The sequence below is a fragment of the Rhizopus delemar genome, genomic scaffold (assembly GCF_000149305.1).
Source record: "Rhizopus delemar RA 99-880 supercont3.6 genomic scaffold, whole genome shotgun sequence".
Lineage (NCBI taxonomy): Eukaryota > Fungi > Mucoromycota > Mucoromycetes > Mucorales > Rhizopodaceae > Rhizopus > Rhizopus delemar.
The window spans coordinates 2209373-2222658 of record NW_027137832.1 but is presented as its reverse complement, the minus strand read 5'-3'; the positions used below and the strand labels follow the sequence as shown (position 1 = coordinate 2222658).

The 13286-nt window shown below is 42.4% G+C and overlaps 6 protein-coding genes across 6 annotated transcripts; 3 read left to right on the top strand and 3 right to left on the bottom strand.

Moving 5' to 3' along the window:
- Positions 1-204: 204 nt before the first annotated feature.
- On the bottom strand, positions 205-2900 carry RO3G_08871 (uncharacterized protein; the record flags this gene model as incomplete). Its single annotated transcript, XM_067663456.1, has 4 exons — positions 205-1102; positions 1224-2034; positions 2086-2577; positions 2714-2900. The coding sequence occupies 4 exons, from the start codon at positions 2898-2900 to the stop codon at positions 205-207; spliced, it is 2388 nt and encodes a 795-aa protein (XP_067519557.1).
- A 535-nt stretch (positions 2901-3435) lies between these two features.
- RO3G_08870 (uncharacterized protein) lies at positions 3436-4016 on the top strand (the record flags this gene model as incomplete). Its single annotated transcript, XM_067663455.1, has 2 exons — positions 3436-3565; positions 3616-4016. The coding sequence occupies 2 exons, from the start codon at positions 3436-3438 to the stop codon at positions 4014-4016; spliced, it is 531 nt and encodes a 176-aa protein (XP_067519556.1).
- Positions 4017-5403: 1387 nt separating this feature from the next.
- RO3G_08869 (prohibitin-2) lies at positions 5404-6402 on the bottom strand (the record flags this gene model as incomplete). The annotated part of the gene is made up of 3 exons (XM_067663454.1): positions 5404-5990; positions 6039-6200; positions 6261-6402. 3 exons carry the CDS (start codon positions 6400-6402, stop codon positions 5404-5406), a joined length of 891 nt encoding a protein of 296 aa, XP_067519555.1.
- Positions 6403-7812: 1410 nt separating this feature from the next.
- Positions 7813-9489, top strand: RO3G_08868 (uncharacterized protein; the record flags this gene model as incomplete). The annotated part of the gene is made up of 3 exons (XM_067663453.1): positions 7813-7981; positions 8034-8089; positions 8155-9489. The coding sequence occupies 3 exons, from the start codon at positions 7813-7815 to the stop codon at positions 9487-9489; spliced, it is 1560 nt and encodes a 519-aa protein (XP_067519554.1).
- A 1195-nt stretch (positions 9490-10684) lies between these two features.
- Positions 10685-11150, top strand: RO3G_08867 (uncharacterized protein; the record flags this gene model as incomplete). The annotated part of the gene is made up of 2 exons (XM_067663452.1): positions 10685-11038; positions 11121-11150. The coding sequence occupies 2 exons, from the start codon at positions 10685-10687 to the stop codon at positions 11148-11150; spliced, it is 384 nt and encodes a 127-aa protein (XP_067519553.1).
- Positions 11151-11206: 56 nt separating this feature from the next.
- Positions 11207-12687, bottom strand: RO3G_08866 (uncharacterized protein; the record flags this gene model as incomplete). Its single annotated transcript, XM_067663451.1, has 3 exons — positions 11207-11667; positions 11806-12277; positions 12325-12687. The coding sequence occupies 3 exons, from the start codon at positions 12685-12687 to the stop codon at positions 11207-11209; spliced, it is 1296 nt and encodes a 431-aa protein (XP_067519552.1).
- Positions 12688-13286: the final 599 nt, after the last annotated feature.

The following is a 13286-nucleotide window of genomic DNA, read 5'->3' as shown; positions in this document are numbered from 1 at the left end:
AAAAAGTTAATCAAGCCTGGTACAAACATTCTTTACATGAAAAAAAAAGAAATGTTTGTGGATAAATCAAAAAAAAAAAAGAAAACCTGACAGGAACCAAGTCGATTGATTGCCATGACATCCACCCATGTTTTCTACCACCCATTGTTTTATTTATTTTTTTTTCTGTAAACATCCTGTGTTCAGTAACCTGACGTCATATGTTCAGGACGATCGTTTATCTAAGCTTTGACCTATCCTGCTTTCTGCATAAGCATCCTGTAACAAGAATCGATAAAACAAGGGTGCCAAAGGGATCGTGGCCGCATGCCAAAGGGAATGGGCATCGAGGACAAGGTGCCATGGCGGGAAATCAAATACTTCTAAACTCATCGCCAGACTCACCAAGACCACAGACACACCGGCCATCCAGGCATACGACCGTCTCTTTGCGTTCCAGACGGACCACGCTAACCAGAGCGAGGTCTGCAGTCCGCCGACGATCAAGCAGGCCAGCATGTTGTACGTATAATCGAAGCGGGTGAGGCGAGTCAGATAAGTCACGTGGGCCACATAGGCCATGCTGCAGAGCGCCATCCATGCCACCGCCGAGAGGCCACGGACCTGAAAGATCCGAAGGACGGCGAGGGTGAAGCCGTAGAGAATGTAGAGTCCGGCGCTGAAATAGTCTAGCTTTTCGGTCCACGGCATGTCACGGGTGTGAAAGACGGTGCTCCAGAGCCAGGCGTTCATGCCACAGATGGCGATGCCAACATAGGCAGACTTGAGACGAAATGAGTTGGGTATCTTTTGTCGTAGTTGGAAAAAGTACTTGTAATGCATCAGACCGTTCAAGATGGAAAACAATGTCGAGGCTGGTTCTTGAATGCCAAAGAGTCGATAAAAGGGCCACTTGCCGTGGTATTGATGAATGGGTTGGTCGCTTGCGAGTGCCTCTTGTGTGATGGCTTGCATGCAGTGGTATTGACAATCGTCTCGTGTCGTCCAGCCAAGAAGTCGTAAATGAACTGGTAAACTGCGTGTCGTGGACGCACACTGTTCAACACAACCTCGGTAGCGTGGTTGGTTATCTCCAAACGAAGCCAGACAGAGTCCTCCAAAGCTCAAGATACAAGCATAAAACAACCCGAGTTTCATTTTTGTCTCTTTAAAAAAAAAGAGAGAGAGAGAAAATTAAGGTATTTTTTATTATATTTTAATCACCGATCATTTCTATTCTTTACCAAGGCACATGGACAGAGACACCTTCCGATGGTCCGATACCTTTTGTGACCACATACTCAGCACTTGCTACACATCCTTCCAAAAGAGGAATACCCTTCCAACAATAGGAACCAACAAACCAAATCCCATTCTTACCTTGACAAGGACCCAATTCGTACTCACCCTCTTGCACTGTAAAGAGATGGGTCTGAAGGACCTTTTTGGATTTCACTGTCACCGTCGCTCGTTCGAACCAGGCGATCGAAAGCACCTTGCGAGGATCGACACTGAGACAGGGATTGGTGGTCTGGAGATAGAGACGATCCTTGGCGATCTGATGATGCGTCAAGTTCAAGATGTGCGTGGTCATGGTGGTATCATGAGGAGCAGGCACGATGAGCTCACTGTGGCCAGGATCGACAGTTTTGTCGACCATGGCCAGGTTCAATGCTTTCCAGTGACTCGGGTTACTGGGCAGGAGACGTGTGTCGGTGTGGTTGATGACCAGGGCCGTGTCGTATTCGAAATGGCAGAGCATGTCAATCTGATCCTGAAGGACGCGTCTGGAGTCGGGACAAGGGTCAGACTGAGCGAGTTTTTTGAGGATCCTCGCGGCCTGATTGCCCTGGGTGGCAAAGAGGATGTGATCGATGGCATACGTCTTGTTTTGTTCGTCTTGGATTTGGTATCGATGGTCTGTATCGGGTCGGATGTGAACAATCTGTGACTGGAGATGAATGTGTTCCAGAGGCGCCGACAGACGCTTGACCACCTGCTGTACACCACAACCAGCCACATAGGATTCTTCAAAGAGGCCCAATGCCATGTATTCTATCAAAAGAGAGGTCAATTGGGCTAGAATAGGATCAGAAAGTCACTTACCCAAGACATCGGACGCAGGGTATTTTAACATGGAATGATACGAATTGGTACAGACAGCGGCAAAAAGAGGTACAAACACTTGATGAGCAAAGTAGTCATGGATACGATAGTGTTTGAAAAATTCATCGAGTGTGATCTGACAGATGAAGTGATCGGGGTTCTTTAGATGTCCGCTGTGGTGCATGTAGAGGGAGATGAGTAAGATTTGAAAATAAGAAAATGCAACGATGCATGATGTCCAGAGGAACGTGAGAAAAGATTGAAGGGTGTCTATCATTGAGTTTGTATCAAATTCGACTCGATCCAAAGAGCCCACTGTACGTGCACCACTGTAAATCAAGTAAGATTCGTTCTTTGTGTAGGAAGCAACATCCGTAGGCTTATACTGCTGCTTTGTGTCCTGTCTAATCTTGTACCATCCAAAACTAAATTTCGCTTTCTTTGCTGGGATTTGTAAATGTTGATATAATCGAAACAGATGAGAATAATAACCTATTTTTTTTGGGTGAGTGTGAATGATGAACATAGGAGTTCATGTAGTTACCAGACATAAACGATCGCATGGGAACCTTAAAAAAAGGGGGTAAGTAACACAGCAAGCAATTAAGATGCATTCAATTGCTTATACTCACATCAATTCTATGTTCCTTTTTGGGTCCAATTGAGATAGAAGAGGCATCCATTCCAAGGGAAGCATTTTTTTCAAACAAATGAACTTCAAAACGATCTGACCCTTTCGTTAACAAATAAGCGGCTGAAAGACCTGCAAGACCTGAGCCAATGACTGCTACTTTAATCTTTTTCTGCTGATCCATTGTGAATATAAATCGAAAAGAAAAAGAGTAAAAAAATTTAATTTCAAATTAAAAACGATCGAGACTGAATAAAGTTTTGCTTACCGTTCTTTTTTTTGATTTTGTGTTACCTTTTATGGCAGTCACTCTAATCATGACGTATCCTTCCTTTTTTAATTTTTCATATTTTTCACTTTTTTCTTTGTCATTGTTGATTAGCAATGTTGGCTTCACCTTTATTCAGCGTTAATCAAACCAACATCACATTTGACTTTGAAGAGTTTATTAAAAATGAATTAGGATTAAAATTGGACGATCAAGTAAAAAAAGAAGGCAAATTACTATTTTTTTTAATTTTTAACAAGACTGACACATCACTCTAGATGATCCTATTTGTAAATATTTTTTAAAAGGCACATGTACAAAAGGTTACAACTGTCAGTTTAAGCACAAGGGATATGATCGAGATAAATCTGTTGTTTGTAAGCACTGGCTTCGAGGTTTATGTAAAAAGGGAGATGCATGTGAATTCTTGCACGTATTCAACATGAAAAAGATGCCCGAGTGTTGGTTTTATTCAAAATATGGTGAATGTTGTAATGGAGACGAGTGTATGTATCTTCATATTGATCCAGAAAGCAAACAAAAAGAATGTCCATGGTATGCTAGAGGATTTTGTAAACATGGTAAGCACACCATCTATTTCTTTTGATTGTGTATTCATGTCTCCTCACAGGACCCAATTGTCGTAATAAGCATGTTCGAAAGTTAGTTTGTCAAAACTACGTTACTGGATTCTGTCCAGATGGTCTTAATTGTCCTAATGGCCATCCTAAATATGAATTACCTGTAATGTATACTTTACCACCTGAAGTGGACCAACAACAATCACAGCAACAAAAACAACAACAATCACAACAGCCTCCTCAGCAACAACAACAACAACAACAGCAACAGCAACAACAACAACAACCCTACCAGCATCAAAATCGTTCATTTTATGATAATAACAACAACAATAGGCCACCACAAGGTACCTTTAGAAGGTTAGAAGATGTGACCTGCTTTAAATGTGGACAACAAGGCCATTATGCAAATCGATGTACTCAAGGTAGAATGAGACAGCAACAAAATTAACCTGGTTGTGTTACACTTTTCATGCTTTTATTTTCGCATGGGTGAAACCAAAAGATGAGATTATTTATAAAAATACAAACTTGTTTATAAAAGGAAGAATCTATTGAATTGTAATAATAAAAAAGAGAGAGAAAACTTGGACAGTGATTCAAGTTTTTTTTTTTAAAAAAAAATCCATTTGTTTTATAATACAATCCCCTTCTCTTATTCCCCCCCCCTCAAAACCGGAATAAGTTACTGAGTAAACAGAGGCTCTTTATCATTTTTATAAAAGAAAGTTTTATTATTTTCCTTTATTTCTTTCGATTTCTTTGTTATTCACATGGATTCATCTCTACCACCTTTTAATTATATCTTGTTTAATAAAATAAATGATAAACCACCTTCCAGTTATTTGCTAGGTAAAACTAAATATAAAAATACATAAAGTGATACCAATTCATTAAAGATTATATTGCAATTGAATTTGAATCCATCATACAATGCATTCATAATGAAGAATACATTCATGTCAACAAGAAAATACATCAACTATTACCATCTCCAATCACATCCCTCATTATTCCACTAAGGTCCTTTATAGAATCCATTGTAACCAAATCAAACACAAAGACGGGTACATTGATCAGTACCTTATCCTATGCAAAAAGATTAAAGCATTTATTGTCAAATACTTCCAAAGGTAGATGAAGACTTGTATTATTCATAACTAAACAGTCATAAAAAGGAATGGAGTGTACTCGTCACAGGATATTTCTAGCCACGATCATCATCACCACCAAATACCTTCATGATTCTGCAATAAAAAATAAATATTGGGTCACTTATGCCGAGATGTTTACGACACATGAAATTAACTTGATGGAAAAGCAATTATTACAATTACTGGTAAATAAACAATCTTATTTATGCATAATAATAACAATCCTACTCTTCCAATCGTATAGGATTATAATTTAGAAATACATGATTTTGATTTAATTGTAGATGAAATCATTCAGTTATATTCAAAAGAATATCTCTTAACTTCAGACACACTCATATCAGAATATTCTACTTTATTTGATTCTCCCTTACTTATCTTATAATAAACTTCACCCTCTCCCCTCATCATCGTTGCTTAGCAGCCACTAAACTATCCAAACCGTCAAGGGAAAAAAAAAAAAGGAGGCCACAAGCACATTCTGCTAGCGATGGTATGCACATGCATTCATACTTTGCTTTTAATGATAATTCCAGTGAGAAAAAAAAAAGGGGAAGCGATTGCTATGTCTTGGTGTCCACTCTTAAAAAACAAAAAATGCTGATCCTCTGCTTCTTGTCAATAGAGCTTTATATGGAAATGGATAACCTCACGAGATATACAAAATTTTATTTTACACACGACTTATTCATCAGCCACCTTTTGCTTGTTTGAATTGATATTGAGAAGCAACGTATCCGAATCAAGCATGACCTTATTGTTGGATCGAGAGATCATGGCAGCCACCTCACGAGCCGCCTCGATCCGTCTCAGCTCAAGGAACCCAGGCTTGTTCTTGATCGCCTCACCGATCAATTCGGCCGATTTGGCCTCACCTTGGGCACGCACAATGATCGATTGCTTTTCCTGTCGGGCCTTGTCGACGATGAAGGCCGCTCGCTGGGCGTCTTGCTGAGCGATCTGTTTGGCTTCGACCGCGCTTTCAAAGACGGGTGAGAATCCGACGTGGGTGATGGACACATCGTCCAGGATGATGTTGAATCGAAGCGCACGACGGACCAGGTTCTCACGGACAAGACGTGAGACCCGTTCACGTTGGGTGATCAGTTGGGAGGCAGTGAATTGGGCCACGACGGATTTGAGCACTTCGTTGACAATCGACGGCAAGATGCGTTCGTCATAGTCTTGACCCAGCGTACGGTACACGGTCGCCAATTGATCCACACGAGGCTTTGAAAGCACACGACAGGTGATGTTGACCATTTGTAAATCTAGCAAGCAACGTCAGCTTCTGCTCCTCCTCCCTCCTCTTTCCTCACCTTTCGTGCCCGTCAAGGAAGCCACATTGCGAGGTTTGGCACGCACGTCGTAAATGATGGGTGATTCAAACCAAGGAATCACAAAGTGAGTTCCTTCGTTATAGACCGTGTTCTGTACACCAAACAGACGAGTGTATTTGATTGCTCTGTGACCACCGTCCACTGTGAAGAAAAAAAAAAAGTCATTAGCATAAACGTCCAACGTACTCACACTTTGCTTACCATTGAAAAGTGACGCATTCACACCATAACCTAAAGCACCCAACATAATCAAGGCACCCGTGGCCGATCCAGCACCTTTACCGGACCCTTTGGGAAACATACCTCCTAACCGTTCAGCTGCTTGCTTTGCTTGCTGTGCCATATTTTAGATTAAAAAAAGAAAAATGACGGAGAACCGGGGGATGAAAAAAAGGAAGAAATGAAAATGGCGGAAATCTAATTTCTCTCTTTTGTTCTCTCCCTTTTTACACATAGGCGAATGATGCTACTTTTTACTAAAATAGGAGAAATCGATACGCACCATACGTCTTTAGAGAATGTGAGACTATGCGTTTGATATTAAATAATAGAATACATAAATAAGCAGTGCCCTTTATCCCTTAGTCACTGGCATTTTTAAAAGGAATATAAAAGTGGATGAGATAGGGGGGGTCTAATCTGTTTGAATAGTCTACCATCTTTTATCATCTTTTCATCCAAAATTGAATAAAGAAATTCAAGAAGATCAAACACTTTTTTCTTGCCTTCCTTTTGTGTGTGAAGTCATATGCTAAAGATACAACAGGCATCACTTTCATTCTTTTAGTAAAGCAAGTTTGAAAGGAATCGTCTCTCCTCCTCTTCCTTTCGATTCTTTCTTTTTTTTTTGGTGGACAACCCTAGACATTTGAAAAGATGCTGGTAGGGTCCACTATGCATTCATTGCTCCTTCAAGAGCATGTTCTTGTAGATACGCATGTATCGGCTATTTGAAGTGTCCAGTTGTAGTTACATTGTTCTTTGTACAAAAGTGGTGTTGATCCAATTGGGATAAACAGAACGTTATCTTTTTAAAAAAAGACAAGAAAAGCAAACCGTTTGATCATTCAATCACGCAAAGGAAACTGCTGACCCGCTTTTGATCTTCAGACTTTATGAAAGGAAAAGGGATGGATAGCAATCCATTCAGCCTGGATACTTGTCATCAAAGTCAAACAACCCCAGTTGAATAAAGACACAATTTGTAAAACAACAGAAAAGTGGAAAGACATATTTAAGGAAATCAACCAACCCTTGCCAAGTTTTTTTTTTCTCCTTTGTGTATGAGATATGTGGCACTGAAGAGAGATTTACAACGGTGATACAAGAATACGAGAACTCTACCTCTGCTTTCAGGCCCAGAAAAAAAGGTGTTTGTTACAGTTACACAATTCACAAAATGATTGACGCCAGGAATGAAAGATGCTCAGGTGGGGCAAATGAGGAAGTTTGTTGGATGTTTATTAGATATATCACAAAATTTATTCGGGTGACAATCAAAAATAGCAAGTTTTCAAAAATTCTCTCTCTCTCTTTTTTTTATATATAGTTTAACCATCCCCCTTTTATTTATGGTGAATGTTCTTTCCACTTTACTTTCAACATTTGCCGTATTACGAGATTCAATAAATCTTTAAAGATCAGATAAAATCATCAGCTGGTTACACTGCTACACTCATTTTCTTTTTTTTTTATATAAATTTGGGAATCGACAAGGGAAATATCTCTTTTTTTGTTTAATTTATTATTGCCAATGTCTAAAGAAAAGTCAGAAGCTTATGCTTTAGACGAAAAGGAGGAAGACTTGTCAAGCCCGTTAGGAGCAACAGTCATTGATGAAATTCAAGCAGGAGACACTGCTTTAGCAAATGCTCCTTGGCAATACAAACTCATCGCTCTCATTACTGCCTTATGTTTTCCAAGTATAAAAAATAACCTTGACTATCAAACACTCGCCTAATCTTTTCATCACAGTTGGCTCTCACTTTTCAACAAGTGCCCTAAGCGCCATGAAATCTCAAATTAAAACAGTAAAAAAAAAGCATAAAGGCCTATGTTTTAAAGAGTAATTTTTTTTTTCCTTTTTTCAAACTAGAATCTTCACATCAACAATACCCAATACGGTGTGATTTCATCTTCGGTGTCCATCATCACCACCATTTTCCCCATCTTTGGCGGCATCTTTATCGACATGTTTGGCTCTGTCTGGGGAACGCTGGCGGTGAACGGTGTGGTGATCGTGGGCAGTTTGCTGACGGCGATTGCGGCCAAGTACCAGTCCTTTGGCCTGATGGTCGCCGGCCGAGTGATCTTTGGGATCGGATCCGGACTGATTGTGACGATGCAAGAATCCATCCTGTCCAAGTGGTTTCGCACCCAGCATCTGGCGATCGCCATCGGTCTGCAGCTTTCCATCAGTCGCCTGGCCACCTTCTTGGGCACCTTGGTCGCGAACCCGATCGCGGTCCGCACGGGGGATTGGGTCTGGGCCTTTTGGCTTTCGTTCATCCTTTGCTGCTTTTCGATCGTGATGAACGTCATCTATGCCTTCGTCGTCCGTCACTTGCGCCATCAGGGCGGGGTCTTGTCCACACAGGACCTTCAGAAGCTCAAGTCGCGCAAACAGTTTGACTGGCGTGGGGTGCTCAAGTTCCCCTTGATCTACTGGCAGATCCTCCTCATCGAGTTTCTCTATGCCGCCGTCTGGTCCTCCTTTCAGACCATCAGCACCGAGTTTGTCACCCTTCATTTCGGAAGCACCGGCGTCCTGGCCGGCTACACCGCCAGCGCGTCTCAGACGGTGCCCATTGTCGCCACACCCTTACTGGGCATCCTCATGGACTTGTATGGCTGTCGTATCATCACCTTGCTCATCTCGGCCATCTTCTTGATCCTCAGTTCTGTCTTGCTCGGCTGGACCTATGTCAGTGCTGTGGTCGGCATGGTGTTCTACAGTATCTCACTGGCCTTTGGTCCCATCAGCATGATCACCTCCATCGGTATGGTCCTGCCGTCTGACTACATCGGTACCGGCCTCGGTATGTACAAGAGTTCAAATAATATCGGCACGACCATCTTGGATATCATCGTCGGCGTCGTTCAGGATCATACCCAAGATCAGGCCTACACTGGTGTCATGATCTTGTTCTTGACCCTCGCCTGTATCGGTCTCGTCCTGATCTGTACACTCTGGGTCAGCCAGTATGTGGCGCTCGATAACCTGCTCGAAGCAGGTCGTCAAAAACGCGTGGCGTTAATGAAGGAGCGAAACCAAAAGGAAATTGATCTCAAAGCACAAGGGTTGGACTCGTATGAAAACACAAAGATCCAGTGGGTCAACTGGGTATGCTTGATCTTGTTTATCGCGGCTACCATCGTTGCTTGGGTCTTGTTCTTTGTGTATTCTGCTGATGGTGGGATCTCTGCTTAAGCCCCTCCCTTTTTTTTTCGTAGGATGGAGTACGCCTAATGATGTATTCAATCAAACCATAGAGTGACCCTCTTAGATTGCTGTAAATAAAGACGCTTGATGATGAATTTCACATTCATTTCAATCAACATCCCCCCTCCCTTAAGCGTTTTGAGGTGGACCTACATGACCGAGAGCTTTTTATTTTCTTTCCTGGAGATTCAAATTCGGCCAATTTTGTTCTTTCTACACTGAAGATGCTTTTCGACTCTCAAAATACATGTGACATCAAGCGTTGTAACACTGTCTGTCTTTAGTCATTGATCTCGATCATAACCATCCTTGTGACAGTAGGTCAGCATTCGTTATGAGATCGAGCAAGTTCAGCGCCTGTTTGCACCACTTATAGCTGTTATGATCTAGGCTTGATCACATGAGAATTCTGTCGTTGACAACCATGCTTCACGAGAACTGTATTTTTCTTGTCGCACTGCTTTGAATGGAAAGCTTCCTCTTTCCATTCGTCTTTCAAAAGAAAGCTCAGCGTGCTTTATGAAATTAACGCTTGCTTTCACCCAAGGCCATCCAGAAGGGATCGCTCTATTTTTGTCAGTCATCCATCCATTCATTTTCGCTTATCCAACCCGTACATCATGCACAATCTCTTTTGTGCACCTGGCCGTCTCAGGTTCACATGATGTCATTTGGATCATTGAAAACGGAGGGTGTAGATTTTTTTTTTTGGTCACAAAGAATGAATTTTGATCTTTTCTCTCTCTCTTCACATTCATACTTGGTGAGGAATGCACAGGGTATCCTTTATAAACCTGCCCTGTTTGTCATTGTTTCCTGTCCACACCACAGAGCCTGCTCACACTGTCTTTCATCCTCTTTTCAGGTCATCTGGATGAAGCCTGAGGGGTAGACGATAAGCCTGAGGAGACATGAAGCCGTTCTGATGACGGGAGGAACATCACCCGTGAGACACATCGTTGCTTGTCTTGAACGACCTTGGTTTGATAAAACAGTGTCCAACATAAGAATGGAATTCATGACGCATCCGTAGAGGACTCTTAAAAATTCTTTATAAAAAATAAACATTTTCCTTCTCACTATTTTAAATCAAACGTCCTTTTTTTTTTTTTTTTTTTTTTTTTTTTTTTTTTTTATAAAGAACGCTTGCAAGCGTTATGCCCCCCTTTTTTTTCTCTCTGTTATGTATTGTACTTGGCTTTTATTCTGTTTGTTTGTCGCAGTCCATTCGCTTGTGTTTGCAACACCTTTGATCCAAGCCCCTCCCATCCAAGACGTGTCCAAGGCCCACAGACGCCAACCGAAGCGACTTTATGAGAAAAAGGGAAAGAAGGGACATCCGGGCTACGATCGAGGACCGAAAGAGACGACGGTCTATGTTCACTATACGCTCACGGCCACCAAAACGATCACCATCGGCAACGATGACAGCCGAGGCCGTGATGACTCAGGCCGTGGACGGGAGGGAGGTCCCCGATTTGACTTTGGCCAACTCTTTGAATATGAGCGTCTCTTGGCCGCACCCACACCGATCCCCGTAAGCAGACCATCGGTGGCTGATGCTAAAGTGTAGGTCAAAGAAAGAGACAGATGAAGAGGATGTTGAACATGTTTTGTAGGATGCCAGCCTCCTTTGTTTCCAAACGTAGATTCTTTCACTTCCCATGGTTTATTTAAGTTTTTATTGAATTGTTTTTTTTCAAATTTAATAAACAAAGGGTATCAACACATAAGGCACTCTTTCACAGTACCTTTCCCAATCTTTTCCATACTTGTTCGCACATCGTTCCATGTCTCGCTTGGCTCGATGCGTCAGGACACAAACAAAGAAGCAAAAATAGAAATAGGGCAAGAAGGAGTGGAAGCCGGTGATGAGACCCCACGAGAGGGACATCATGAGGTCGGCTGTGTAATGAGGCTTTCGAGCCAGTCCCCACCAGCCAGAGATCAGCAAGAGGTTGCCATGTTCCGTTTGGATGTATTTCGGGTCCTTGAGATGACCCCAGGGAAGCTGAGGGAAGGCGAATCGACGGTGGATGAAGGTACGGTGTTGTTCCATACGAAACCGATTCTTTTGTGAATTGCCGGTATCAAACACATAATAGCCCGTGAGCAGGAGCAAGAAGAGAAAGGAGGTGACAGGAAGCGAGTGGGTGATGGGTTGAGCTGTACAGAGTTGATGTTTGATCAAATAAAGGGATGGATAGCAGTAAGTGAAAGGCACACCGGCCATGTTCCAAAATATCAGCATGAAACCTAACAGGGAGGGGGGTGAGTCACCGTGTGCTTTCTCTCAGATCTTACCGTCTTTCTCATAAAAGATGTCCCAAGAGACAGGAATACATTCTTCTCCTTTTTGACATGCATTTGCATACAGAAAGTGGGCCAGGACCATAAAGACCATCGGCGCAGTCACGGTGCCGTACGTCTCGTACTGTTTCAAGAGACAGGAAAGCGAAAGATAAAAGAGGACAGGCCAGGGAACACGAATCTCGGCCCACATCTTGAGATCCACATGGGCGATGCGTGGATTCAGTGGGGCGCCCATGAAGAAATCGTAAAGGAAATAACCCGACATGCGATGCGTGTCCTTTGTCAGCAGACTCCAGCCGTACACGCAGCCAGACATCACGAAACCCCAGAGGACGGCGACCGTCATGAGTTCACCAAAATGATCCACGATCGTCGTCAGTCGAAAGAGACCGGTCCAGTGAAGAATACCAGAGAGAGCCAAGGTAAGATACCACGAAGACAGTCCGTTACAGAGATACGTCAACTAAGCCCAAGTTGCATCAGACATCTTCTCTTTGGATTGATCCTTACCTTTTTGCCTTTGAGTGAAGGTACCGGTAATCCTTCGACCTGTGGACCCGGCATCACATAAGCCAAGAGGAATGAAAACAAGACATAGCCCATGTACACCTTGATCGCATACGGACTCGGATACGCACCCAATTTCACCTTGTTCATCATGTCGTCTATCCAAACCCACACGCCTTCGGTAGGATACACCAGTTGGCCTTGATGGTATTCAAGACAGAACCAGAAATAATACATCAGCGATGGGAATCCGATCATCATCAGAGTGACCCCCAAGGGTCCTCCGAATTCATACGTGACTTGATTGTGTACTTTGATATCCAACTCAGTCACTACTTGTTTGACTTCAGGGATTTTCGAAACCATAAAGAAAAGAGAGAGAAAAAAGAAAAAATGACGATGAAAGATGCCAAGGTGGAAAAAAAAGGGGAGTTTGTGTTACACTGCATGAAAACAAAGACGGGTGGCGTAAGGTGGATGAAACAAGCGGATGGACACATCAACAGATGCTTTCTCGTCAAGCCTATCCCACCATGTATAAAAAATGGTTTGCACCTCGCTTTGCATTCATCCCATCAAGAGCTGGATGGGGATAGACGAATGCATTGTGAAGCGTGTGTGCAGACGCATCCCCTGTTTTGTCTAAAGAAAGAGCATGGCAAGCGAGGTTTTAGCAGAAATACGTTTGGATGAGCAAACAGGTGGAATGAAATTGAAATCTTCATGCTCAAGGATGATTCAAGAGATCCCTTGGCCGCATGCTTCCATCCCTGTTTGTAATAGAAAGCTTCTATCGTTTGAAATAAAAAGTTCATTTCATCTCTTTTCAAGCGAATGGCTTTCTCTTTGAATCAAGTTTATCTTTTTTTTTTTGAAATCAAGGAAATGACTTGAATTTGTCATCGTAAGTCTAGTCACCTTCTTTACATGTTTTCTAGCAGACAACTTACAGAGAGCAGTGGGCC